General features: G+C 35.9%; 1 protein-coding gene across 2 annotated transcripts; it reads right to left on the reverse strand.

Annotated features, from left to right (window-relative positions):
- Positions 1-681: 681 nt before the first annotated feature.
- Positions 682-27,551, reverse strand: LOC127860091 (uncharacterized). Of its 2 annotated transcripts, none has more exons than XM_052397892.1 (11): positions 27,263-27,551; positions 23,947-24,200; positions 20,892-22,570; positions 19,412-19,517; positions 18,430-18,633; positions 17,662-17,765; positions 14,952-15,085; positions 13,481-13,652; positions 12,110-12,460; positions 8,063-8,179; positions 682-7,613 (listed from the first exon to the last, which is right to left on the reverse strand). In XM_052397892.1, exons 2-11 carry the CDS (start codon positions 24,162-24,164, stop codon positions 5,998-6,000), a joined length of 4,701 nt encoding a protein of 1,566 aa, XP_052253852.1. In that variant the 5' UTR covers positions 24,165-24,200; positions 27,263-27,551; the 3' UTR covers positions 682-5,997. The 2 variants fall into 2 exon arrangements, with proteins under 2 accessions (XP_052253852.1, XP_052253853.1); XM_052397893.1 differs by lacking the exon at positions 27,263-27,551 and adding an exon at positions 26,932-27,151.

Consider the following 27,551-nt stretch of genomic DNA (forward strand, 5'->3'; position numbering starts at 1 on the left):
AACAAACCCAACAAATTTTATTTTTATTTTATGCTTACAAATGATTATTTTTGCTGAAATAATGACACTGTAATGTCATGAAATATACGTCATTTCACAGTACAACAGTGAACATTATCGATAATTTTCAGTTTTTGATACTGTGAATTATCAGCTCTAATTCCCTGATATTTCTCTTTAAACCACCAGAATGTATGAAATAAAGGTGTGTAAACCGACAGAGACAAGTCCATGATGATACCAGTGCTCTCCTTTACTTCATATTGATATGATTAAAATATTGATGAAGTGCTCACTCACATACAATACTTTGTGTTTGTACCCTAATGCTGGTATTTATAACAAGAGCACCGCATAACAGGTGCCAACGCTCGGCTGCCGGTGCAGTTTTGGAATAAATAAAAGCTTGTCAGAATTGTATTATTATTAATTATATTTTTTTTATAGGTCACTGACCTTTGACCTAGTGACCCAAAAATGGGTGTGGCCTGTGGAACTCATCAAGGTGCAACTACATATTAAGCTTCAAAGTTGTAGGTTGAAGCACTTTGATTTTAGAGCCAATGTTAAGGTTTTAGCACGGCGGAAAACGAGCTGGCTATGACAATACCTCGGGTTTTCTCCGAAAACAGCCGAGCTAAAAATAATTTTACAAACATTTCAAATTACAAGCGAAATAGCTTATGTTTAATTTTTTATTGACATTATATATAATGCATATTGCACAAAACATGCTGCATTTTTACCACAAATATTACTTAATCAAAACACTACATAATATTAGTTCATTTTTCAAATTTGAAATTAAAATGTATCCATGATTTAGTCATTATATGACTGGATTAGTAAAATAGATTCTATTACTTGACAACCGAATACAATATAAAACTGTCTATGAACTATAAAATATCTAACATTTTACATCAAATTTCAACAAACAACAAATTAAAATGATAACACTACAAAAAGTACAGCAACAACTACAATGAAAACATGAATAAAGGAAATATAACCGTTCCATAATTTCAAATAATAGCATTTCAAAACATTATTTGTTCGTGCAATTGTACTTTTTAATATACACAGCCTTTTTTTATCAACATAAACACCTGAAAGTGTTTATCTAAAGCAAGCGTAAAACATGTAAACTACCGTATTATAGTAATGACCTTCATTGCGTGAAAATAGCTTTTCTGCCATATGCCAGTGAAGCTCGAGTCCAGCCTCTGCGGAGCTTAACAGTCCAATAATGTGCTAACCACACTGCGCTGTTGCGCAAGCTTTGCTGGAGTTTGGCTGTCTGCATGTGGCCATTTTATCATGACTGGTCAAACGGTGATACTCATTTAAAGGAAACTTATTGATTTTTCCCCTTGTTCTTGAAATGTAACTAATAATATTCATATGGTTACACAGGTACTAAAACAATTGACAAGATTTTGGGCTTTATAAAAATCATTATTTTCAACAACTAACAAGATACCAACAACAAAAAAGTCGAGACTTGATCATGAACATATTCAATGTGATCTACACTAGATAACATTAACAATACAGCAAAGATTTGAAAAAGGCCTTGCTTCTTTTCAATTTCATCAGAATCGTTATTATGGGATCGTTCTATTTTTACGCACTACAGGACAGAGAAGCTCCTAACCAGACGCTAGCTGCATATAGCAGAATACCCATTTTTCATGACCGGGTTAAATTGGTTCAGTGTAGAAATACAAGATTTAAAAGTTGATGATAGAAATTGAGATTCAATTTCAGTATGGTATTTTATATTTACACCTATGAGGGCTGCAGCTATAGCTGTTCGCTGCTCTACTAAGTTCATAGATATATCACATCATCTTGACCCAACTTTGTTGTATATCACAGACACTAGTACATGATACACATGTGGTAAATGTGATAGCCAGATGAACATGAAATACGATCCACAAGTATGACGATACATGTAAATACTGAAGCAATAATGTTGTGTACCGGGTATTTAGCCCACACATAGGATCATTATTATTACATTCATTATGATAATTCATCAATGCATTCTATAGATGAACAACTTACTATAGCAAATGTCTTCATGTAACCCCATCATTAAAAATATAAAATTTGATTGTTCAGCATACAACATAACAGAGAACTCAGGGTTATTAACTAACATTTTGCCACAGAAGTTCACTTCCTGATGTACATGTATATCCTTTGTACTTTTTCTCAGTTTCCGTAGAAAACAATTAAGACTTAAAAAACAACGAAGATTAACTAGACTATTGCCAAGCAATACATGTCCCCTACCAGCTCCACCATTGTCAGATTTTTTTATATTTGTTGCCATAGCAACCAGAATTTTTGATGTAGGAACAAAATGAAATGATGTGCATAGTGTCCATATTGCCATCTATCCATGTTTCAAGTTTCATGAAAAAATATTAAGATCCAGAAAATCACCATTTCAGCAGTATTTCGAGTCTATTTGTTATCGCAGGATCCAGAAAAGTGTGACAGACAAACTGACTGACTGACTGACAGACGGAGCGAAAACCATAAGTCCCCTCCGGTGAAACCGGTAGGGGACTAATAAACAACGTGCATTGGCACATTTAAGCTGTTTTTGCTGTGGTTAAAATGTCCATGTTATTATTGTCACAATCTTATATTAAGTATTAATTAATTGTGTGAGAGACGCATTCCAGTTTTTTTGCAATACAGACATAATTATGATCAGTTGCTAAGACATCCGGCCACATCATTAATGAAGATATAAACTTAGATAAAATATTTTTCCTGAAAAGAATTATATTTTACCATCAATTTTATTTTGAAAAAAGGCTGCTTTTTAAAATTAACAATAAATTAAAAAGAAACAATATGTACATCAAAATAATCATATTTGTTCAATTCTTTACAATTAACTATTTTTATGTCACCTGTAATAAATTCTATATTGTTAATATTATACCTAATTTTAACAGTTATATCTATGCACATATAATACAAAATCAGTTTATTGAACAGATCTATACAACAGTTGGCAAAAAACATCCATACATGTCAATTATATAAATATAACAGTAAAGAGTAAGACTTCATTATACATCATCAGGGGTCGGCCTATGGTCAAATTTTAGTGAGATGTCACCCCTCTCTCTCTCTATCTCTCTCTGGACTGACATTTTAGAAATTTAGAAAACTTATATTTTTTTGTTTTATCTCATATCTCTTGTAATAAATTGCATTATTTTACCATTTGAAATCACTGAATAGAACAGGTAAATTGTGAAACCTGCTTACAAAATTATCTTATTAGTTGAATTAAAAATCTAGTAAAAAAACAGCAACATAATCACTCATTAAAGCATTCTAGTGTGCTTTAAAGTTCTTCATATATTTACTTCAACACCCAACCTACCAAGTAAACAAACATACATATTAACATATTTTATCTTCATTTTATTATTTAAGTTTTCTAAACAAAAATGGGGGGGGGGGTGTAGGGGGATATATTTTGGTTATTTAATATATAATTATTTTTGTTCAAAGCAAAACATTATAGTAACCTTTTAATAATATTTCCAGTTGAAACAACAATCCAGTTTAATATACAAGTCTTCTACAATACCAAAAGTATTGCGGAAGGACATCAATAGAACCTATTCAGCAAAAATCTGGAAACTGTTAAAACACTTAAAAATGTGACTATTTAAAAAAGGAGATTTTACAGCCTTGGATTAATTACATTTAAAATTGGTGTGAAAACAATAAATTGTGTTTACTAGAATATGGAGGTTGCTTTACAGGTAAAGTTTGTCTTGAAAATAAGGGCGAACATAATTTCTCCTAGCTCTTAAAGACAAAGTGAAATAAGCTTACTTTCTGCAAATTTTTGCCCAAGATTCGCCCGTTTTGGCCGACCCTGACATCATGGAAGAAAAACAATTGACATGTGCTGATGATGTCTGCCTTAACTTTTGCCTTCGTATGATACAGAAAAAATATGCAGTTATGTTAATCGCTTATTGCAGTTATTTTTAAAGAGTTGCAGCAATTACCTCTTACCAGTCACAACAAAAAGATATATGCAGTCATGTATTCAGATTTTGTTATAACTATTTTGCAAAAAAATACAACATTGTAAATAAATTTTAAACTTTAACTTCTCCACATGATTGTTTCCTTGTCCCGTGGATGTATTGTTACTTGTCTATAACTTTGGGCAACACTATACCGGTACTGTTTAGATATAAACTGAGGCTCTTTTACACAAAATAATAATGCTAAAATGTATACAATATTTTAGTTCATGTCATACAAGCAAACAGTCATTAAAGATTCAAACAGCATATCAAATACATAAAAGTATATACCTAAAACGAAAATAAGAGACCTTAAAACATGTTTACTCTTGTTGCCATGATTCTTAAACCATATTTAACTTTTATTTGCTCATTAAAAAATTACCTTACATGATTGCAAAAACAAAGTTTACAAATTCACAATAACAATTTAATATAGCACCTAACAATGGTCTCACTCATTCTCTTCATAACAACATTGCAATACCAGTAATTGGCCCATGTTGTGTAAAAATGGATATTGGGGATATCCAAGAGTAGCTCCAGATAAATACAACGTAAAGGAGCAGGTTGGTCTGGAGCTACGCTTTATGCACAAGGCAAAATAACCATTTTCACATGCTGCTGCTCAATTATGGCGAGTTCATTTAACCCAGTTATGCCTAGTGGACTCTCCCATCCTTCAAAATTGGATCAATTTATTTCCAAAATTAGGGATGTCTAGTATTTTTATTTCTATATTTAGAATAATTCTTACAGAAATCCCTTTAAAGCAAACAGCGCAAACCCTGATGAGACGCTTCATCATGCGGCGTCTCATCAGGGTCTTCGCTGTTTACTATGGCCTTTTTCCTAGACGCTAGGCATACATGGGTTAAAGCTGCATAATGTAACACTGAACTATAACAAACCTTAAATGCAATATCTAATCTGAAAACTGTTACAATGTGTACATAGAATGGACAGTTATCATGCATTAACCATTACAGACGTCACCATACAATTGATAAATCCTTACATACACACATTATCTTTTGTCCGGCAAAAGTATGAACCAATAAATCATTCATGTACTAGAAATTTGTTAAATACCTAATAAAATAAGTAAATTTGTTCATTATCATACCTAAATAATGATTCATGCGTTTCCATTCAGAACAAAAAAGCATTCTTATAGTATTTCCTTTTACATCAATCTTTGAAATGAAATTAGTCTGAAGTAGAACTTGTCACAGTTATGATGATGAATTATCCAGCCACAGCATGTGGTAAGGTAATATGTAAATAACTTAATATAAGTTCACTTAATATAATAAGGACTAATGAATGGAAGTTTGAAAGTTCAAGATTCAAAGGTGTAGGAGTACACTGTTAGACAAGCTGGAGTCTACATAAGGACAGATGTCTTGTGATGACTTCATAATACCTCCCTTCCTTAACTACACTGTGGGAGATTTGTTAGTGTGGAACATTACACAAATCCATGCCTTGATGAAATACAATTACTATAGTCAAATGTAAATGTATGATTTTGAGCTTTTTGTTTCCAGTGTAAAATCCATGATGCCACTAGAAGCTGCATTTTAGTGTGGGATATGGAATCTATCTTTTAAAGCACACATTGAATAATGTATGGATAAAATAAATACAGCACTTGACAATACATCAGACCTCAGATTAGAAAACCAATATAATAAATTGAAAAAAAATCCTTATTACAACCCTCCAATATGCAATGAGAATCCACAAGTTTAATTATACATTGATATTTGTTTCAAGCTACTGTCTATATTGCACAATCTGACATAAGTAGTGATGCATTGAACAGAGTTTAGCACATACAATTTTGTTATTTTCTTTACAATTTTTGTTATTTTCTTTACAATAAAAAAACTACCTGTCATTTAAATTCATGTCAGGACATAGCAGTATCCGAGGTAACTGCTGGTGATGGAACAGGGTAGCTAGGTGGTGGCTGCGTTTTACCCATAACAACCTGAGTTGCCTCATAGGACGGTGGATCCGAATCCGTCAGATCTATAAATGTCTCCTTTAGAGAGGACCCACTACTTGGCAACAATGTAGCGATCTTCAAATTCGTAGAATTGGTATTTTTCTGCTGTGGCGCCGGTCTCGGGACCCCGTTCTGAGTGGTTATGGTTACATTGGGAGGCGATGTCCACAAGATGTTTGTGGAGGGTATGCCAGACTGGCTGCTGCCTGATTGAGAGGTAGAGTTGCTGCTATGTCTCGTTACTTGGCCAGATATGGGCACAGCCTGCACCAGACTGGCACTCATAGTCCCCAGCTGACCAATCTGACCCTGCTGAAGGATAGTGGAGAAACCCAGATTCTGAGCCGAGGGAAGGGTAACGCGTAACGGTCCACAATTCAGAGCTGCGATTCTTTGCTGTAGAATCTGTTGCGCAAGTAGCTGCTGCTGCTGCCCCAGTTGCTCCTGCTGTCGTGTTAAATGCTGAATCAGATTTTCCTGGCCTGAATGTTTGTTTGGAACGGCTTGCCCAGCACTCGAAACTGCAGTGAAAGCTATGGGAACAGTCTTCATCTCTCCTACTGGGATCACTATAGAAGCTGCTGAGGAGGAAACCATTACTGGTCGTATTGCTATCTGAGTGAGTTGCTGTTGTGTTGCCATGTTGCTGTTGGTCAGGGTTTGTTGGCGAGGTTTATACGGTGGCAAGGGAGGTAAATGTGCTGCAGCCTGCTGAACCAGGGCTGATAACTGCTGAGCAGTCAATTGCTGGGAACCAGGAAGGGTGATTGTTCCTGATGACTGGTTCCCAGTCACTGTTGCATTTCCAATTGTCACTGTCTGTGAAAATGGGGTCAGGCCCGGTTTTCTGTTGGCCATGTTAATATCTGACACATTGGGAATATGTGTTGTGATTATGCCTTGAGGAGTCACAGTGACATTCTGAGGTATAACACTGACCTGCGTGTGACCCGGGAACACCTGAGGTACAGTAACCTTGGAAACATCCACACCCAAAGTCACACTGGCATTGCCTATACTCACATTAGAGGAGGACATGGGAATATTCTGAACAGAAACATTCGGAGGAAAATACTCCAAGGTGTTATAGGACGGCAAGGAACTGGATCGCCCGTACTGGTTCACGCCGTACGAATGTGCCCCAAACAAGTCATGATCCTGCGACTTCTGCTTGGCTTCTGCAGCTAACATCATGCCAGTGTTTGAAAGACTGCGAGCGATTGCCTTTATGCTCTCCTCTGCATCACCGTTGCACATGGAATCCCCAAGATGGGAGCCAATGTCTGGACCAAGATTCTGCTGGAGCACTTCCTCTGCTATCTGTCGTGTGAGGTCGTCCTCCAATATGGCCGCTGTGGGAGCCCTCCGACCGCCCGTACGGGTTGTCTGCAGATGAGTGCTGGATGGGGGCAGAAGCCCATGTGAGTCTTTGCCTGCATTCATCTCTCTGTTGGCCAGGGCTAGTGAGTCTTCAAAGGCCTGCAGATCATCTGTGCTGGTTAGACTACCAGCTTTGCCTGTGAAAATGATATGTATAAGATATTATTGCATTGGTTTGTACAAATTGTAACAAGCAAACTTTCTGCCATGTCCAACATGTGCACATTGTGTAAAAAAAGTTTATATAACATGATCTTAAATTTTAATGTCAATTTTTTATTGGCTTGTAGTGTTTGGAATTTATGATAAACACACCACAATTACCACAAGATTTTCAATTCATTAGAGCATTCCGCACCATAACATAATATCAAACACTTGACATTGTTGTTAAGCCTTTGAATGAAACACGGACCAATGATTACATGAAGCTTATAATAATAAAAGACTGTTTTGAAAATGCTTCCAATTTGCCCAACGTTCAGACTGCAAAATGTGCTCAAACATTACATGCACCCAATACAACTGAAATGCTTTCATAAAATATGAAATACACAAAAAATGAATATCAACTACAGTAACTTACTGGAAAATATGTCAAAGGCTTCATCAGGCAGTTTATTGAACACATCCTGGAAATCATTCATTTCCAAAAGCTTTGAAGCCGTGTCCAACTCTCCAAACATCCGAACATTCTCCAGTTCTGAAATATATATCAATATGCAATACATTTCATTGTACACATATTTCTGAAAATGTTTGTTGTCATGATTTATACATTGAAATGTTAAGAGTAACATTGATAAACTGACAATATCAGACCTATAACAAGACAGCCCAAGAGTTATATCCCCCACCCATGATTTGTTTGCCCATTAAATGGTGATCTTGATTTTGAGCCAGCAAGACTGCCTCAGGCCTTTTGAACATCGAGTCATCGTGAACTATTTGGACAAAAATTCTTCAGCTTGCATAGGAGATATGGACCTGACACCAAAAAAGCTAAAACTTTTGACATTCATGAAAAACTTTGGACATTCATGAAAATCCTTCATTGGATGAAAAAACAACAACGTGGATTAGACATGACAATAGCGGTTCAAACATTTGACCTTAAAGAATGACACTGACATTGAATGTCAATGACATGGTAGACTCATGCCTTCTGCACATTGTTTCAATGACCTTTACATTGAAGCTATATGTTATGAAAATCCTTATTCCTACCATTGAGATATGAGACACAAAAATATTTACAATTTGTGCCTTCTGTAGATTGTCAACATTTCAGCCGAGTTTCATGATAAAGGATCTAATTTTTATTATGTAGCGTACACGAAAATAAAGGCTCAAACCTTTACACCTTAAGTGCAAACTTGACCTTTAGCTGTCATAAAATATGTGTGGTTGTCTCACAAAATTTAATTTTACAAAGAACAAATGTATTGTTACAGTGTTTTTTTCCACTTATAGGGGAATGGTGGGGGGCCCGTCCAAAGGGAAAAAAAATGCGTCGTTTTTTAGGAAAAGGGGAAAATTAAAAAATTCACTTGTTTATATGTAATGATATTTATTATATTAATACACATGTTTGTAGGAATATTATATTCACAGCTGAATTTCTTTGTCCTTTTTCTTAAAATTAAAATATATATCAATGATTTTTTCAACATTTAAGTTTTAGACAGTTCAGCCTTCATGCACAGTCTTAGTTTTCTAAGCCATTTTGAGTCTAATTGGGATCTTATAAATCGATAAAATGGCAAATTTGAGCATTTTTTATCAATAAAATGGACCAAATTGGAATGATTTTATTAACAAATATTGACACAATATAAATACATCAGGCCTTTTCTTTGCCATTTTGGGCGAAAAATGCAATTAATGTGAAAAGTCCACTGATTTGGAAAAAACTATTTAATACAACTCTTTATAATAATTCAAAATAATATAAATTATGGCTATAATCTTTTTTAGTTGTTTATGAAATACATTTGAGATATATTTATCATGATTATGAGACATTTCTTTCTAAAAAAAAAAAAAAAATTATATTTTTTTACTTCTGGAGGGGATTTTTTTTACAAAATGGGGGAAAAATACATACTCTTTTTTGAGGGGAATGGGGCCGAATATCGGCCCCGAAATTGCCATAAAAAAAAACACTGTGTTAACAAGCAAATTTGTAGAATTGATATCCCCCTCAAATATACTTCTGGACACAAAAGTTTTCTGGACTGATGGACAACCCCAACGTGCATCATCCTCTTATCCATATATATACTCATACCAAGTTTCAATGAAAACCGTCAAAGCACTTCCAAGATATGGCTCCAGACACAAACAAGAGCACTGCCTTGCGGGTGCAGACCGCTCATCTATTTTCTTTTTAAAGGTGAAGGGACTATCATTTTCAATCACAAAGGAGGGAGGGGTGGATAGAAGAGGGGTGCATTGTGTGGGGGTGTGGACATTTATTACATTATCTTCCAAAAATGCGAAAAAAAGGAAAAAAAAATCAGGGAGGGGGGGGGTGGTGGGGGGGGGGTGGGGGTGGGGATTCTTTGGTGCGATGGTTGGACGGTATTTCAAACATAAAATAATAAAAATAAATATTTGTGTTTTGTAACCGTTTCAAAAAACATAAATTGGGGGGGGGGGGGGGGTGAGGTGGGGGGGGGGGGGGGGTATAGTGTGAGGGTGTGGCGGTAATTTGTGAGATGATCTTAAAAAAAAAAAAAAAAAAAAATTGGGGGGGGGGGGGATTTGGGTGGGGGGTGGGGGGAGGGGGGGGTGGGGGGGGTGTTTCTTGGGTGCGATGGTTGGATGGTATTTCAAACATAAAATAATCAAAATAAATAGTTTAGTTTTTTAACTGTTAAAAAAAAATGGGGGGGGGGGAGGGGGGGGGCACGGGCGATGGTTTGGGTGGAGTCTATTATGGTATGTCAGGTAAGAGTAGTTTTGTCAAAGTATCAATCAAATCTAATCATAAACAAAGAAGTTATGGCAATTTTAGCAAAATTTAATAATTTGACCTTGAGAGTCAAGGTCATTCAAAGGTCAAGGTAAAATTCAACTTGCCAGGTACAGTAACCTCAAGATAGCATGAAAGTATTTGAAGTTTGAAAGCAATAGCCTTGATACTTAAGAAGTAAAGTGGATCGAAACACAAAATTTAACCATATATTCAAAGTTACTAAGTCAAAAAAGGGCCATAATTCCGTAAAAATGACATCCAGAGTTATGCAACTTGTCCTTTTACTGTACCCTTATGATAGTTTGCGAGTGTTCCAAGTATGAAAGCAATGTCTATAATACTTTAGGGGTAAAGTGGACCAAAACACAAAACTTAACCAAACTTTCAATTTTCTAAGTATAAAGGGCCCATAATTCCGTCCAAATGCCAGTCAGAGTTACATAACTTTGCCTGCACAGTCCCCTTACGATAGTTAATAATGGTTGCAAGTATGAAAGCAATAGCTTTGATACTGTAGGAATAAAGTGGACCTAAACACAAAACATCACCAAATTTTCAATTTTCTAAGTATAAAAAGGGCACATAATTCTGTCAAAATGCCAGTCAGAGTTACATTACTTTGCCTGCACAGGCCCATTATGATAGTTAGTAAGTGTTTCAAGTATGAAAGCAATAGCTTTGATACTTAAGGAAAAAAATGGACCTAAACACAAAACTTAACCAAAATTTTCAATTTTTTAAGTATAAAAAGGGCACATAATTCTGTCAAAATGCATGCCAGAGTTATCTAACTTTGCCTGCCCAGTCCCCTCATGATAGTAAGAGTGTACCAAGTTTGAATGCAATAGCATTGATACTTTCTGAAAAAAGTGGACCTAAACGCAAAACTTAACCAAAATTTTCAATTTTCTAAGTATAAAAAGGGCACATAATTCAGTCAAAATGCACGCCAGAGTTATCTAACTTTGCCTGTCCAGTCCCCTCATGATAGTAAGTAAGTGTACCAAGTTTGAATGCAATAGCATTGATACTTTCTGAGAAAAGTGGACCTAAACGCAAAACTTAACCGGACGCCGACGCAGACGCAGACGCCGACGCCAAGGTGATGACAATAGCTCATAATTTTTTTTCAAAAAATAGATGAGCTAAAAAAAGGCTTTTTTTTTTCAAGATACAAAGGGCCATAACTCTCTTATTATCCAATGGCGTACAATGCCATTTGGCGTGCATCATCCTCTTATCCATATATATATACTTGTACAAGTTTCAATGAAATCCGCCAAAGCATTTTCAAGATATGGCTCCCGACACCAAAAAACATTTTTTCATTAACAAAGGGCCATAACTCCGTTATTAACAGATGGTGTACAATGCCATTTGGCATGCATCATTCTCTTATCATTATATATACTCATACCAAATTTCATTGAAATCCGCCAAAGCACTTCCAAGATATGCCTCCGGACACATAAGTGCCAGACGGACGAACAGACAACGCCAAAACAATATCCCTCCGCATATGGCGGGGGATAATAATGCTACTCATACCGACACTCAATAATTATGGTGTCCCTTTAAATGAGTATGAAGTCTTAACCTTTAAATGAGTATGAAGTCTTGATGGCACACACAAAATCAGATTATTTTGTTTACCTAACCCTGCCAGCTGGTCCAGCTCCTCAAGCTGACCAAATGCAGCCGCATGAGTCTTCAGCTGACCAGTCTTGACTTCCTGACTGACCCCTTGACCAGCTAGAGCCGCAGCCATGTCAGGAACCTTCACCTTCTTCAATGAGTCTGAGACCATGTGAGAGGCTGTGGAATCCAGGCCTACAAAGCTGGCTGTTGTATTGACCACCACTGATGACCGAGTTTGAGCCATTGTTGCTGCTATGGTGGTGGCCTGTGGTAATGGTGGGCGCTCTTGTTTGTGCCTGTAGTTGGACTGTGGTCTAGCATCGTTCTCAAGTTGAGGCATGTTCTCTTCTGAGCTCTCTAGCACATCTGCAAAAACAAATGACAAAAAAATTGCTATCAATTCTACCCAGATAATTGACCATATACTTCATCAGGGATGGAAACTAACGTTTTACAATTGGTTGCCCCACACGGGCAACCATCTTTACTATTTTGGTTGCCCAGCTAAAGACTAACGAGCCCAGTACAATGTACATGTAGTGTCATTCTATCTAATACTTTCTTTAAATAAAAGATAACTGAACAAAATTGCTTACAGTACACTCTTTCTGTGTATAATGTCTTATTATGAGTCTGAGTTGAATAATTTCCTTGGTCTTTATGAATAAATATTATTAAAAATTTTAATCAACAGTCGCCAATTTTATTAAATGTTTAATTGTACTTGAATGTTTCAAGCTTAAAAAAGCTAGTTGCCCGGCTTGACTACCAACATTTGAATTTAAGTTGCCCAGGCTAAAATCTACTTGCCCCGGGCTCACGGGCAACCACTAATTTTCATCCCTGTTCATAAGGATTATTGACACCAATTATTGGTTAAAATATTTTCAATGGTAACGGTAAGTGCCTGTTTGCATAATCCAATTATTTTACTTCAAATCCATGTACAAATAACCTTAAAATGAAAACACCTTGGGGGTGTAAATACCATGGTCCAGGGTTCACAAAACTCTAAATGTTGAAAGAGATAGGTAAAGTTTAGAAATCTTTGAAAAACAATACTTACATTCAAAAGTGAGGAAATCGTTTAAAAGGAAATCACACCTTTTTTAAGACAAACAGAAATGACGCTTCGGGGCTCTAACAGGATTTTGCCATAAGGCACACTGACATTCAGGGCTTCCCTTACCCAAAATTTCTTTAGCTACCCGTAAATTTGTCTCTTTTTGGCGAAATTTTACTTATTTTGGTTATTTATAAAAGAAAGTATCAAAATTTTCTTTAGCATTGGCTATTACGGCAAATGTAAGAGTAAGCTCTGGCAATGACAACACTTGGGTACAGGTGGGGTCATTTGCAGGTCTGTGTCTGTCAGCGGTCTCTCACCAGTATCAGCAGCATCCTCACTGAGTTGAACAACCTCCTGCTCTTGAGGGACCTTCCTCTGATTCTTCTTCTTCTTGCCTTTCTTTGGGGGGCGAGTGAGAGCCGAGGGCTTCGTCTTCTTTCGTGGCTTCTTTGGCTTTGGCTCGAGGTCCTGAGACTTCAAGAAATTGTCCTGCAATAAGTCAGTTTTGTTTTTTATGGGTTTATAGTAGGGATGCAATAGTTTAACCAGTTCAACTACCGAAACAAATCAATTAAGCGGTTACATAATTGGCAAAAGGTAAAACTGAAATACTTTTTTTATTATGTTTTTTTCATGGAATAATTAAAATTGTACATGTGACATACTGCCAACTTGCAGTAGTGACTAGTTAGAACAACATAATGCACCATCGACAGTTATATATAACATGTCAACAAACAAAGTAATAAAGCAATCAACCAGTTCCTATGTGGTTACAAACACGGGATACGTTTTGATAATTGGCGCTTTCTTTTAACTGGCAAAAATTTAACTAGCAAACTGCGGGGAGTGGGGGCTATTAGTGAAGGCGTAATTGACACATTTATCTACCTCGTGATAAAAATCAGTTGGGAATTGGACGGCTTATTTTGATGTTTTGTTAACCAAAATCCAACACAGATTACTTGCGAAAAAAACGCATTAAAAAGTAACAATTTAATCAATTTAATTTCCTTTGTAGTTAAAAACTATAAATTAGACTTTATACTTAAGAGTATGAACAAGGTTTTACTATAGCCATATAAGGAAAAAAGAACACCCCCTGGCAGCCACGCTTTCAAAAGACCGTAACCATTTTAGAACTTATAAGTTTCTAACCCCATCTGAATCAGATTCCTATTTAAGTCTAGATATTATTCAGAAAAATATTCTGAAAAATCAAGATTGAGTCATAAATGTGGCTTCTGGAGTGGAAACAAAGCTTTCCAAAGAATTGACTTAGTGACCTGATTTTTGAATCCACTTGACCCAGATTTATATCTTGCCTTGGGCCTGTATTCACCAACCGATTCTTAGACTAAGAATAAAGAATAGACTTAAAACAAGAAAAATATGCTCAGTGTTTGAGTCTTTACAGTCAGCCACTGGTGATTTCGCCATAAACAAAGCATTCTTCTAGAAGAATGATGTAGATAGAGGTTATTAATGCCAAGTTTGACTCAGAAATAAAGCAGCTCTTGAATATCCAAGTTAAAGAATATTCTTTATTCTTAGACTGAATGGTTGGTGAATACAGGCCTAGATATTTTTAGGTTAAACATTCTGACCAAAGTCTGTCACTGCTGATTCATAAATGTGGCTTCCAGAATGGTGACAGGGTCTTTCTAATTTGACCTGGTGACCTATTATTAACAACTTTACCCACATTTAAATTGACATGGAAAGCGACAGAAATTCAATTTTTTATTGGGAATAAGTTCATAAAAGTATTTAAACACAAACTCTTACAGCTTTCCGCCCATGTTCAATACAGAGAGGTAGTTCGTGTTTGACATCAATGACAGGTCGACAGCATTGAGTATTGTCAGCAAACTTGGCCGTACAGTACTCAAACAGCTGTTGGTCCACATTATACATCACATCTATCACACTTGTTAAGGAAATCAATTCTCTGTTATAAAAAACATTTGAGTGGCACTCAACAATTTGTGTAAAATGTCAGTTCAGCCTGTTAGCAATTTTGCACAGCCTAAGCAGGGATGACACTTTCTGCTTTAGTGGAATAATTTGATAACAAGAGTTCCGCGGTCGGAGATGACCGCATTGAAGCCGGATTTTTGATTTAAATGACAGGAAAGTACCTTTCGTGTTTTTGTCAATGCAATACTTAAATTACTGAAATATTGTTCAAAGGTCAAAATGAAATGTAAGTACTTTTCAAGGCATGAGCAAACCTTGTGTTATGTTTTGAATGCATGCATATACATAACAATTTTAACATTTTAACATTGAAGGTCACAGTGACCTTGACCTTCAAATGAATGACATTGAAATGAGCAGTGGTGATCTTCTAGTACTGGCCAACCTTTATGTCAAGTTTGAAGACTCTAGGTACAAGCATACCAAAGTTATAACATGGAATAAGAACTTTAACATTTTTACCTACCAAAGTTATAAGAACTTTAACATTTTTACATTCAAGGTCACAGTGACCTTGACCTTAGAATGAATGACCTTGAAATGACCAGTGGTCATCTAAGTGTGCTTGCAAACCTTCATGTCAAGTTTGAAGACTCTATGTCCAAGCATACCAAAGTTATAACAATTTTTACATTTTAACATTTAAGGTCACAGTGACCTTGACCTTCAAATGAATGACATTGAAATGACCAGTGGTCATCTTCTAGTACTGGCCAATCTTTATTTCAAGTTTGAAGACTCTAGGTACAAGCATACCAAAGTTATAACATGAAATAAGAACTTTAACATTTTTACATTCAAGGTCACAGTGACCTTGACCTTCAAATGAATGACCTTGAAATGTCCAGTGGTTACTTACTAGTTCTGGCCAACCTTCATGTCAAGTTTCAAGACTCTAGGTCCAAGCATACCAAAGTTATAACAACTTTAACATTTTTACATTCAAGGTCACAGTGACCTTGACCTTCAAATGAATGACCTTGAAATGTCCAGTGGTTACTTACTAGTTCTGGCCAACCTTCATGTCAAGTTTCAAGACTCTAGGTCCAAGCATACCAAAGTTATAACAACTTTAACATTTTTATATTGAAGGTCACAGTGACCTTCACCTTCAAATGAATGACCTTGAAATGACCAGTGGTCATCTGTTAATCCTGGCCAACCTTCATGTCAAGTTTGAAGACTCTAGGTCCAAGCATACCAAAGTTATACCATGAAATAAGAACTTTAACATTTTTACATTCAAGGTCACAGTGACCTTGACCTTCAAATGAATGACCTTGAAATGACCAGTGGTTACTAACTAGTTATGGCCAACCTTCATGTCAAGTTTCAAGACTCTAGGTCCAAGCATACCAAAGTTATAAGAACTTTAACATTTTTTATATTGAAGGTCACAGTGACCTTGACCTTCAAATGAATGACCTTGAAATGACCAGTGGTCATCTGTTAATCCTGGCCAACCTTCATGTCAAGTTTGAAGACTCTAGGTCCAAGCATACCAAAGTTATACCATGAAATAAGAACTTTAACATTTTTTATATTGAAGGTCACAGTGACCTTGACCTTCAAATGAATGACCTTGAAATGACCAGTGGTCATCTGTTAATCCTGGCCAACCTTCATGTCAAGTTTGAAGACTCTAGGTCCAAGCATACCAAAGTTATACCATGAAATAAGAACTTTAACATTTTCGAGCACGCCGCCACCCCGCCACCCCGCCACCCCGCCACCCCGCCCGCCCCGCCCGCCCGCCCGCCCGACAACATCAATCTATAAGCCGAGATTTTTTCGAAAAAAATCCGGCTAAAAAGGTATCTTCTTAGAAAAATCAAGTGAAGGCGGAAACAGTTGTTCTTCCCATAGTCTAATCTGGAAAGACACCTAACGCACATATATTAAACTGTTTACCCAGACCAAATCTCATTTATTGAGTATTTTGATTCCTGAACACACATTTCTATTTTACACCTGTATTATTTTATCAAAGTAATCCATACAAGATCTCTTTTATTTTTTATTTTAGCAACTGAATGGATCTACTCAATTTACATTACAATAACTCAAGTACTTTTCAAACTATATTTTTCTAGATATCTTTAAGAGAGCCATGGGCCTAAATTGTTCAAGGTAGGGTCTCTCAAGGTTTTTCTTTCAAACTGAACATTGTTTAACCCTTTATCACATAGATACGTATTTTGAGGCATTTGTAGTCCCTTTGAAAGTTACATTTAATTACATACCTTTCTTACTACATTCAAGTTTTAAAAGCTTCATTTCTAACCCTTAGTTACTGATGAGCAGCAAACAGCAAAATACCTGAACAAACTGCGAGTGACTTGCAGGCTGTTCTGGTTTTATGCTGATTCCAATATCCATTTTCACTTTGCTTCTTACGGGGAAAGGGTTAAATAAGAATTTGGAGTTGAGTCAACAATATGGCATAATCTCAACATTTTGTGTTATGCTAATCACACATCACACTACAATAAATCAACCAAGACAACTAGAAGGATACGTCTGTTACAGTGGTTTGTGTATGGAACCACCACATTCTTGCATTGAATGTCATCACTGTCCCTGTATAAGCATCTTCGTTTCTGCAGGGAAGTTCTAGTGTGCCTTCAAACATAATGAAAATCATGTTTATGCATTTTGCAACAAATATTTTTTATTAAGATGTTAGCAATTTGAACCATGTTTAAAGATATCTAAGATGTTCAATAAAACATGCATGCATCAACTGCATGTTATTTTACCAGCTTCTTTTTTAACGGGCTATATATCAAAATGTTGCACTCCACTGTTTACGTACAGCATGTCAAGAATGTTTATTTGCATTTTGTGTTGTATTCAGGCTCAGCAGTATTTTAGTCCTATAATGGCAGTTATTTAAACTACCCACACTTTAGTTTAGTTTACCAGCACTAAAAGAGCCATGAGATATGATCGAGTCAAGCAAGATTTTGTGGTCTCATTACCATTGAGTGAACAGTATAGCTCCTGAGGAGACTGCCCTAGTCAACAGTCTGGTCTGGAGCAACGTTGTCCACATATGGCATACATTCCATTTAAGCATCACACAGGTCAAAAACTTCTCCCACTAACAGACAGCTGTCCTATTTAAATCTAAAGACCAATCTTCACAAAGCTTAAGTAGCCAAGCTAGAAATTAAAACTGCAATTTTCAGATTTTGTATCTGAACACTCTTCACAAATGAGCTTCCTTGCATGGCCAATATAGAAAGAAGATAACAGGTATTTTTAATAATACATTCACACATACCGCTCTACAGATTTCTTGCGTTTGCCAGCTATCTCTTTCAGGCAGAGTACTGATGACCGTACAGACTCCCTGGCAGCCTTTACCAGACACAGGACATCGTCTTCATGTGAATCCTGTCGCATTGAGTGACGCGCTTGGAAACACTGACGTCGACGTCTAGCACGTCCTATAGCCAACTTCGCAGTTCTTAATGTATAATCATTACTGGAAGACAAAGACATGTCATTGAACATTTATAGTTAATAGAGACATATATGATATATCAAGAAAATACTTTTTAAGTCAACTTCCTAGAAAATGTTTAAGAACATATTGTTTTTTATGTAATTCAAATTGGAGAATAACAAAGAACTGACAGGTCACATTGATTATTAATGTATTGAACTAAAATTCAGTAGTCTCAAATTCCAGGATCTATATGTCCTTAAAATTAGCGCATAAGGCCTGTTCAAGACTCAAATTCTTAATATAGCTCTAGTTGTAAAAATTATGTATAAAATATTGCACAAAAGAATGGAAGCCTTTTAATTGAGCACTTGATTCCCAGTATTTTGGGCCATTTTACGGCTATTTTAATGGTCAACCAGGCACTTAAATTTGAGCATTTTTGTGTGCATTTTATGAATTTTAGCTTTTTTAACTTTATACAAAAGATAAATGGAAAAAGCGCTTTATACTTTTGTAAAATTTTAACTCAACATGTCATGAACAGAACGTCAAAATATTTTACAGCTTTTTTAAACAATTCCAATATACGCCTTTTCATTATTGTTGTTGTAATGCGTCAAGGGAGATAATGAAGCGACGTCTTTGCTTAATAGCAAATTGGAGTAAAATTACCAAAAGACAAGCTTATTTCGAGAAGTCAATTGCCGATTTTCCAAATCTAAGCGATTTTCAACCAGCCAAAATATGATTTCAAACGGCCGATTTGGCCGGCGGCCAGCTCTTATTGAGAACCCTGCAAGGTGAACTGACTTACTCCTCATCATCAACTGGTTCTTCATCTGATGAAGGTGTCAACCAGTCAAATTGCCATGGTAACATATCACAGTCGGAAACATCACTGTCATCAGAGCTCACAACTCCTGAAAGAAACACTAGCAGTGCATTCCTCGTTATAGTGCCTGGGCATTCAGATGTCTCCATACAATATCAAGATAACTTGGGCAAAAGATTGCTACACAAATGCCAAACAAACTCCAATTCATCAGCAATGCTCTTAGATAAAAAAGTTTAATAGTAACATGCATAAAAGATCAAATGTTTAACATTGTGCAGGCTGTTTACATGAATCCCCAAGATTTTTCTAGACAAATAAGCATAGACCTGCAGTTTGGCATCTGGGTAGTTAAAGCTATTTATATTACTTCACACAAAATTAACACCATCAAAATAGGGTTTACAGCATTCTAGATAAGCTGCGTATCAGCGTAATATACGCATTAGAAATTTCAAGATATGCTTAATTTATCATTTCCGTGCGTACATTTAAGCAAGCCAACCTGGATTTACGCAAATGATGTAAATTCTCTGCGTACAACGTAAACAAAAAAATAAACAGCCGATTGTATTTCGCCAAAATATGAGACTGGTTATCGTAAAAATAAGAGCTAATTTGTGCACTGGATTGTAGAAATAGTTAGCCAGTATGTATACTCTGTATCATCTAGACGCATGATTAATTTAGTATTGATTTTTTAACAGACAGTCAAGTGCTTATGTTTTTATTTACATGAAGAGGTCAGCATGGCTTCTTTGAAGCCAAAACAAATTACTTCTCAAAGTAAAATTGATTCTTTTTATACGGAAAAAGTTGTATCGAGTAAAAACATTGTGCCAATACTGAATGATTTAATTTCCTCTGTTTTCAAATAAAAAAGGACACACTTAAACGCTAAGAAAATAACTGTTGAAAGTTAGCAAAAAAGTTTTCCGTGACACGGCCTATAAACCAAGGACAGTTAAAAAACACACAAGAAACCTACTATTATAAAGGAATACACATAGTTAACATGATTAAAGTAGTATGTGTGTACCCCGGCTATATTCTTGTTTTACTTTAAGCAAATTGCCCTTCAAGCAAGGCAAAATTTGACCATTTACCCCCATGCTTTAAAAAGTGGGGGTATTTACCCCGATGGGTCAAAAATTATTTATAACGCTGGTTTTGCAAGGCCGAAATGTCACTCTTTGTTGTATTTGATTTTGAGGCTGCTGCTATCAGATGCCAATTTAATGTGAAATCCTGCTTTTGTGTGGTTCACTTCTGCATCAAAATGGGTTTGGAATTTAAAGCAAAACTATGCTTGGCCTTAAGGCACTTGGGGAAATGCCTGCTTTGAAGGTTCTTGATATTCAATAAATGGTGATCAATATGTATCAGCAGCCTGTGATATTTTTAGTGTCTGTAGAAAAAGCATGAACAGGCCCAAATTATCTCGAAACACACACTGACTCACCTGAATAGATCATGTGATGATGATCAATGCTTCTTTTGATATTTCTCTCATAGAGATCTCTAGCATTTTTCTTCATCATTTTCTTGTCATGTTCATCTAACACTTTTCTCAGTTTTCGTGGCTTTACCATAGTCATTGACATTGTAAACATTGGCACTGACCGTTTTACTGCTGGTACTGCTGAAGAATTTCGAGATTTAGTTTTAGCTTTCACAGGTCTCGGCTTTGCTGGCGATGTAGGAAGACTTTGTAATGTAGGCTTCACGGTATCGCAAGATTTTGTCACCACTTGGTTACTATTTGCAATCACAGTACTTGATGGCTGAGAAGTTGTCAAAAGGGTCAATTTTGGATGCATTGTTGATGCAAATGAAAATGCAGATGTCAAAGACGACAAAGTGGGCAAAGAAGATAATGCTGATGAGGTAACACTGGGTAGTGGCACTGACATGCTAACAGCTTGCGGAACAGATGAAAAGAGCTGTCTAGTCACAAGGGGAACAGGAACTGTGGAGAAGTTTCCACTGGCAGTTGGGACCGCTTGAACTCCTATTGCTGGGTCAGCTTTTACTGGGCTGTTGGTCAATGTTGCTGATGCGGTGTGCATCACAATCGGGGAAGGTTTATGATGTACACCAGAATATGGAGGTGGAGGTCCAGACAAGTGAGGGAAGTTTGGTAAAGATGCTGGAGGAACTATTGGCTGTATAAATTCAGTACCAACAGTTTGCTTAAATGGCTGTGAAGCTTTTTCATCTGTTTGAGTTGTTCCCTCCAATGAAATGTTGGCAGCTTTGGCCAACTGTTTTAATGTTTGTTCAATATCACTTACTGATGGCACTGGCAAACCTAGCTGTTCTAAACTCAGATTCAATGACTGAAGATTCAATCCATTTAATATATTAAAGTTTGAAAGACTTGGTAATGCTGAAGATGAACTTATTTGATTTTTGGTACTTTGCAACAACTGTGATGAATTCCTGCCATCATGTGACACAGGGCTCTCTATTGTTAGAAGTCTCTCATTATTTGTGGAAAGATGCTGTACCACATGATTTGGAGAGCTTGTATTTACATGATACCCAGGAGAACTGGACAGGAAACTATGACTAGGTGACTGAGATTGGGACGAAGTATTGGACGAACTTTGAGTTCTTTTCAGTTTATCCTTGATTTTGTTTTGTGCTATTTTGGTCTGTAAACTGTTCATTGTTCGTGAAATCTTCCCCTTCGCTTTAACTTTTGTATCAATTTTTGGTTTAATTTTTTCCAGTTTTTCTGCAAGCTCTGGGTATATTTTCGCAAGGGAAGATGTCCCTGAACTGCTGTCATTGTTTGATTTCACAGAAGCACCATAACTAACATTTCCAGGGCCCACAATGGAAACACTTTGGTTGTTCAACAGGGCAGTAAACTCTCTTGTACTTTTGTCACTATCCGCTGGAAAAGCATATATATCATCTATGTCTTCATTCCCAGCTGTAATTCTATGCCCTACCATACTGCTTTTCAAGACCATATCTTCTGAATTATGACTCAGTTTCAATTTGTTCTGCAACAGACCAGGGTCTGACATAGCACCTACATGGCCGCATGCAATTTGAGAAGACTTGGATAACTTTGGCTTTCTTTCTTTCTTCGGCAACATCCCCAGAACCTGCATATGGTTGTTGCAGTAACTGGAGGAACAAAAAAAACACTTGGCTAGATTTACTGTCAAAATAAACCAATTTTCTCTAAGCCAGATAGAAGAAGAAACATGTTTGAGACCATTAAAGTTATAACCTTTTTACCCGTAAGTGTAGAAAATGGTATTGAACAAAACTAAAACATAAATTCAAAAAGATACATGTTCAGTGCTCCAGCTAGGATTTGAAAAGGGCAGGGGGCTTTTTTGTCAAAAGGGCACTTTCGACGCGCAGTATTTTGTCAAAAGGGCACTTTTGATGCGCAGTATTTTGTAAAAAGGGCACGTTCGAGCGCGCGGGTGTTTCTGGAATGCTTCTTATTGCATGTTAATTTATATGTTATAAATAATTGTATTATTCTCATTTTTATTAAACCATTCAAATATAATGTCTACAATGAGGATTAAACTAATTACAATGTAATAAGAGATTTATGAATTATCATAATGTAAAAAAAAAAAAAAAAAAAAAATTTTTTTTTTTTTTTAGGGTGGGGGGGGGGGGGGCAGGGCGGAGGTTCGGGGGGGCAGGGCGGAGGTTCGGGAGGGCAGGGCGCGGCGCCCTTCGATTTAGGCCTAGCTGGAGCACTGCATGTTTTCCAAATTTAGTTTCTCTGCAATTAACACTATTTATACAGAAGTTTCTTTTGATATGACTACATCAAATTCATCGCTATCATTTTGAATCATTGAAGGTGTTCAATATCTAGAATATATTTAAACTCAGATTAGTTGTATATGCTTATTCAAATAGTCATTTCAAACAAATATTGTAAGGATTTTTATAATGGCAAAATATTGATTGTAGTATAAAATAAGTATTTTAAGGTACTAATTGCTGCTAAAAAGCATATATAATGTTCTGTAACCTGATAATCTATAATAAATTGATTCCAACTCCATTAAAATATATATCAACAAGGGCTGTTTGTAAAACATGCATGCCCCCAATATGGGCTGTCAGTTGTAATGGCAGCCATTGTGTGAATAGTTTATTTGTCACTGTGACCTTGACCTTTGACCTAGTGACCTGAAAATCAATAGGGGTCATCTGCCAGTCATGATCAATGTACCTATGAAGTTTCATGATCCTAGGCCTAATTATCCTTGTGTTATCATCAGGAAACCATTTTACTGTTTCGAGTCACTGTGACATTGACCTTTGACCTAGTGACCTGAACATTAATAGGGGTCATCTGCCAGTCATGATCAATGTACCTATAATGTTCCGGAAACCATCTGGTTGACGGACAGACAGACCGACGGACCAACCGACCGACCAAAATGTGCAAAACAATATACCCCCTCTTCTTCGAAGGGGGGCATAAATATAGTTAAATTCACGCATTGATATAGACCAATACTCACAGCCTTTCTTCAGTCTTGGGTATGGGCTGAGTACATGTCTGTCTGCTAGATTTAGCAACATATGCACATCTTTTGAAGGGTGCCGACGAGTCTTCAAGGATATGCCGCACACAGAAGCCATAGTTATTTAATCGACGCTGGTTACATATTTTTCCACTGAATGAACACAATGGTTTCTGGTCTGTTTGTGAGAAGTGGATATGCTTTCCTTCAAACATGGCCTTTCACGTTCGCCACACGAGTCCATGGAATCCCTGAAATTAATATACTTTTATTAATTTATACAAAACAGAAGAGCTTTAATGTGTTACTGCATTTATTATTTTAATTAAAAAAGAGCACCGCATAGCGGGTGCAAATGCTCGGCTGCAGGCAGGGCCCTCAATCCATTTTAGGGGAAGTGGGTCGCTACCCATAGCAGGGGGATTTTTCACGGCGTTTCCCTTTTTGGTTTTTTTTTTAACTTACTCTCAAATAATTACATTTGTACATATTTGCACTATATTCATTCCTTTTTTATAATTAAGTATGTTTGACAATATTAAATTAAAATAAAATTGAGATATAATAATCATGAGACACATCTATCTATCAAAAAAAAAGGGGGGAGAATAGTTTTCAGGTCGGGGAATGTGGCCGAATTTCAACCTTGAATTTGACAGATTGAGGGCCCTGGCAGGTGCAGTTTGAATAAATGAAAGCTTGTCAGAAGTTTTATATTAGAGGTCACACTGACAGTGACCTTGACCTTTGACCTAGTGACCCAAAAATGGTTGGGGCGTGTGGAACTCATCGAGGGGCAGCTACATATGTTGTTGGTGGCAGCACTTAGATTTTAGAGCCAATGTTAAGGTTCTAGCACAGCGGACAACGAGCTGGCTATGAAAATACCTCGAGTTTCTCCGAAAACAGCTTAGCTAAAAATTATTGTTATCATTATTACTATTATTATTATAATCACTATTATCACAAAAGTGTCAATCTGTCTTAAGAGTAATTTTTTAAGCATTATAAATGTTTATGTAGGAACACTTATCATGCAAATCTAAACCCCCATTCTTTATTGTACATGTGTTTCATGTATATATTGAGCAATTTTTGCTAAAATAGACATATAATTGGATTATTATGCTGTTGTGAGGCAATTATGCACTTTGTAGCGCTTTAGCAATATTTAATTACTCATACAAAAAATGTAGTACTGTTAAACACCTTAAGATACAATGAACATTATTTCTTTAAAATAATATTTTTATAATGCCCATACTTCAACTCTTCAAATAACATGATAGGTTTCATAGTTTGTATTACCAAAATGAAGTGGAAAATAAGTAGAGGGCTCACAGTCAGTTAAACCACTTGTAACAAATAACATTGCCAAACAAGAGATGTGTTTGTCAGAAACACAATGTCCCCTAATGCACCGCTTTGCTTTTTTTTTTAACTTTGACCTTGAAGGATGACCTTGACCTTTCCCACTCAAAATGTGCAGCTCCATGAGATACACATGCATGCCAAATATCAAGTTGCTATATTCAATATTTCAAAAGTTATTGCAAAACTTTACTATATTAGTTTTAAATTTTCGACCTTTGACCTTGAAGAATGACCTTGACCTTTCACCACTCAAAATGTGCAGCTCCATGAGATACACATGCATGCCAAATATTAAGTTGCTATGTTCAATATTTCAAAAGTTATTGCAAAACTTTATTATATTAAAGTTTAAAATTTTTTGCCATTGACCTTGAAGGATGACCTTGACCTTGCACCACTCAAAATGTGCAGCTCCATGAGATACACATGCATGCCAAATATCAAGTTGCTATGTTCAATATTTCAAAAGTTTTTGCAAAACTTTACTGTAACCTTAAAGTTTTGGGACAGAATGACAGACAGACAGGCCAAAAACAATATACCCCCGATCTATCGATTTGGGGGCATAAAAAATATGGTAGGTACAAGTATGATGATTGAACTTATTTTTTGTCATTTACTTTTTATTAATTCCAAATTTAATGAGAATGTCTAATGACATCTCCAGAATCTATATTTATAATTATTTTATTTATTTAAAATCATTTTTATACTTCTTACCTTCATATAAAGTTAATTAAGCAAATATGATAAAATGAAGCATAGTGATAGCAAACTCAATAGATGTTTTAGTATATTTAGTGAACTTTTTTTTTAAATGACCTAGGAAGCAACCAACAAGTTAACAGTTGGTACAACATTGGTTCTGTCAGTCAGGAAAGTGGAAACATACATCTTGTTCTTTTACGAGTACGTCTGAACAAAATTTGCATGAATGATTCAAGGGCCTTGAGTTACAGAACAAAACACTCATCAAAACATTGCCAAAATAATTATCATATGAGTATGTTGTTGTGTTTTCTTTACTTATAATTGATGTTTTGGTAAAACTTAATCATACAGATATGGCATGGAAAGCATAATTTACCCACAGTTGTTAACTTCATTAATGTTCGGTATGTTGGGACATGAAGTGGTCAGGTCAGAGTCCATGTTAATAGCGTACCAACATGATAGCAACTTTTAATTCAAGCACAAAGGCCAAAGACGGGATGTTTAAAAAAAACTTAAATATATATTTCTTTAAAATACTGAAAATGATAATTAACTGAAGAATAACCATTGTTTTGGTATTATTAGTTATTGTATAAGGAAAGACCGACTTCAAAGCATATCAATAAAAAGGAAAGTTAATTTTCGAGTTGATATATCACCCTAATGACAAACACCGATTGATGAGAGCTTTTTGAGACAAAAAGTAAGTAAATAACACAAAAATCAAAACCCTTTAATTCGAAACAAATATTGCATCATTTGTTTGTAAACTGTGTTAACACGTTTCCAAAAATAGAAAGCAACGAACGGTATGACCCAAATACACTGCAGGATATTACTACCAGATATATCATTTCAAAACTATAGTTTTAAGCAAAAAATAACTGAAATTACCATTACGTATCACAATGTAAACAATATGGCTGCCATTTTGTTTTATTAGAGGCGATTTTCACGTTTTTTCGCGTTTGTTAATTTGATAAAAAAATAAAAGCATTTAATCCATCGATATATACATGTGTGGAACGCAATTAAGAAACCGTCTTTATAACATTTAATGGGGAAAAGTGCCAGATATACTATAGCATTAATGTTTTAACTTCGATTTTAAGTAAAATCGCCACATGGGTTCTTGCGCCGAAATAGGTCGCCGTTTTCATCAACATTGTTGGCCATGTTTGTAACAAAATGCTGCCATTTTGGAAAATATTCACATAATATCTACCTCAAATCGTAGTGGAAACCTTTCAAGTGAATATAGATGTGTGATAAGCGTTGTTAGTTGCCTGTAAGTAGTACCGACAAAGCCTCATAGGCCCATGGACGAGTACTTGCAAACCCTGAATAATCTACGCTTTACCAAAGTTCTAAAAATAGTAACATGGCCATGTTGATAGGTTGTCTTAAAAACAACAAAATTTTACATGTTTCCATCTATTTTATTCTAAGTAACCGATTTTAATCAATAGAATAGATATGTCTGAAAAGTTTGATAACATGTGTTTACATTAATT

Source organism: Dreissena polymorpha, chromosome 15 (genome assembly GCF_020536995.1).
Source record: "Dreissena polymorpha isolate Duluth1 chromosome 15, UMN_Dpol_1.0, whole genome shotgun sequence".
Classification (NCBI taxonomy): Eukaryota; Metazoa; Mollusca; class Bivalvia; order Myida; family Dreissenidae; genus Dreissena; species Dreissena polymorpha.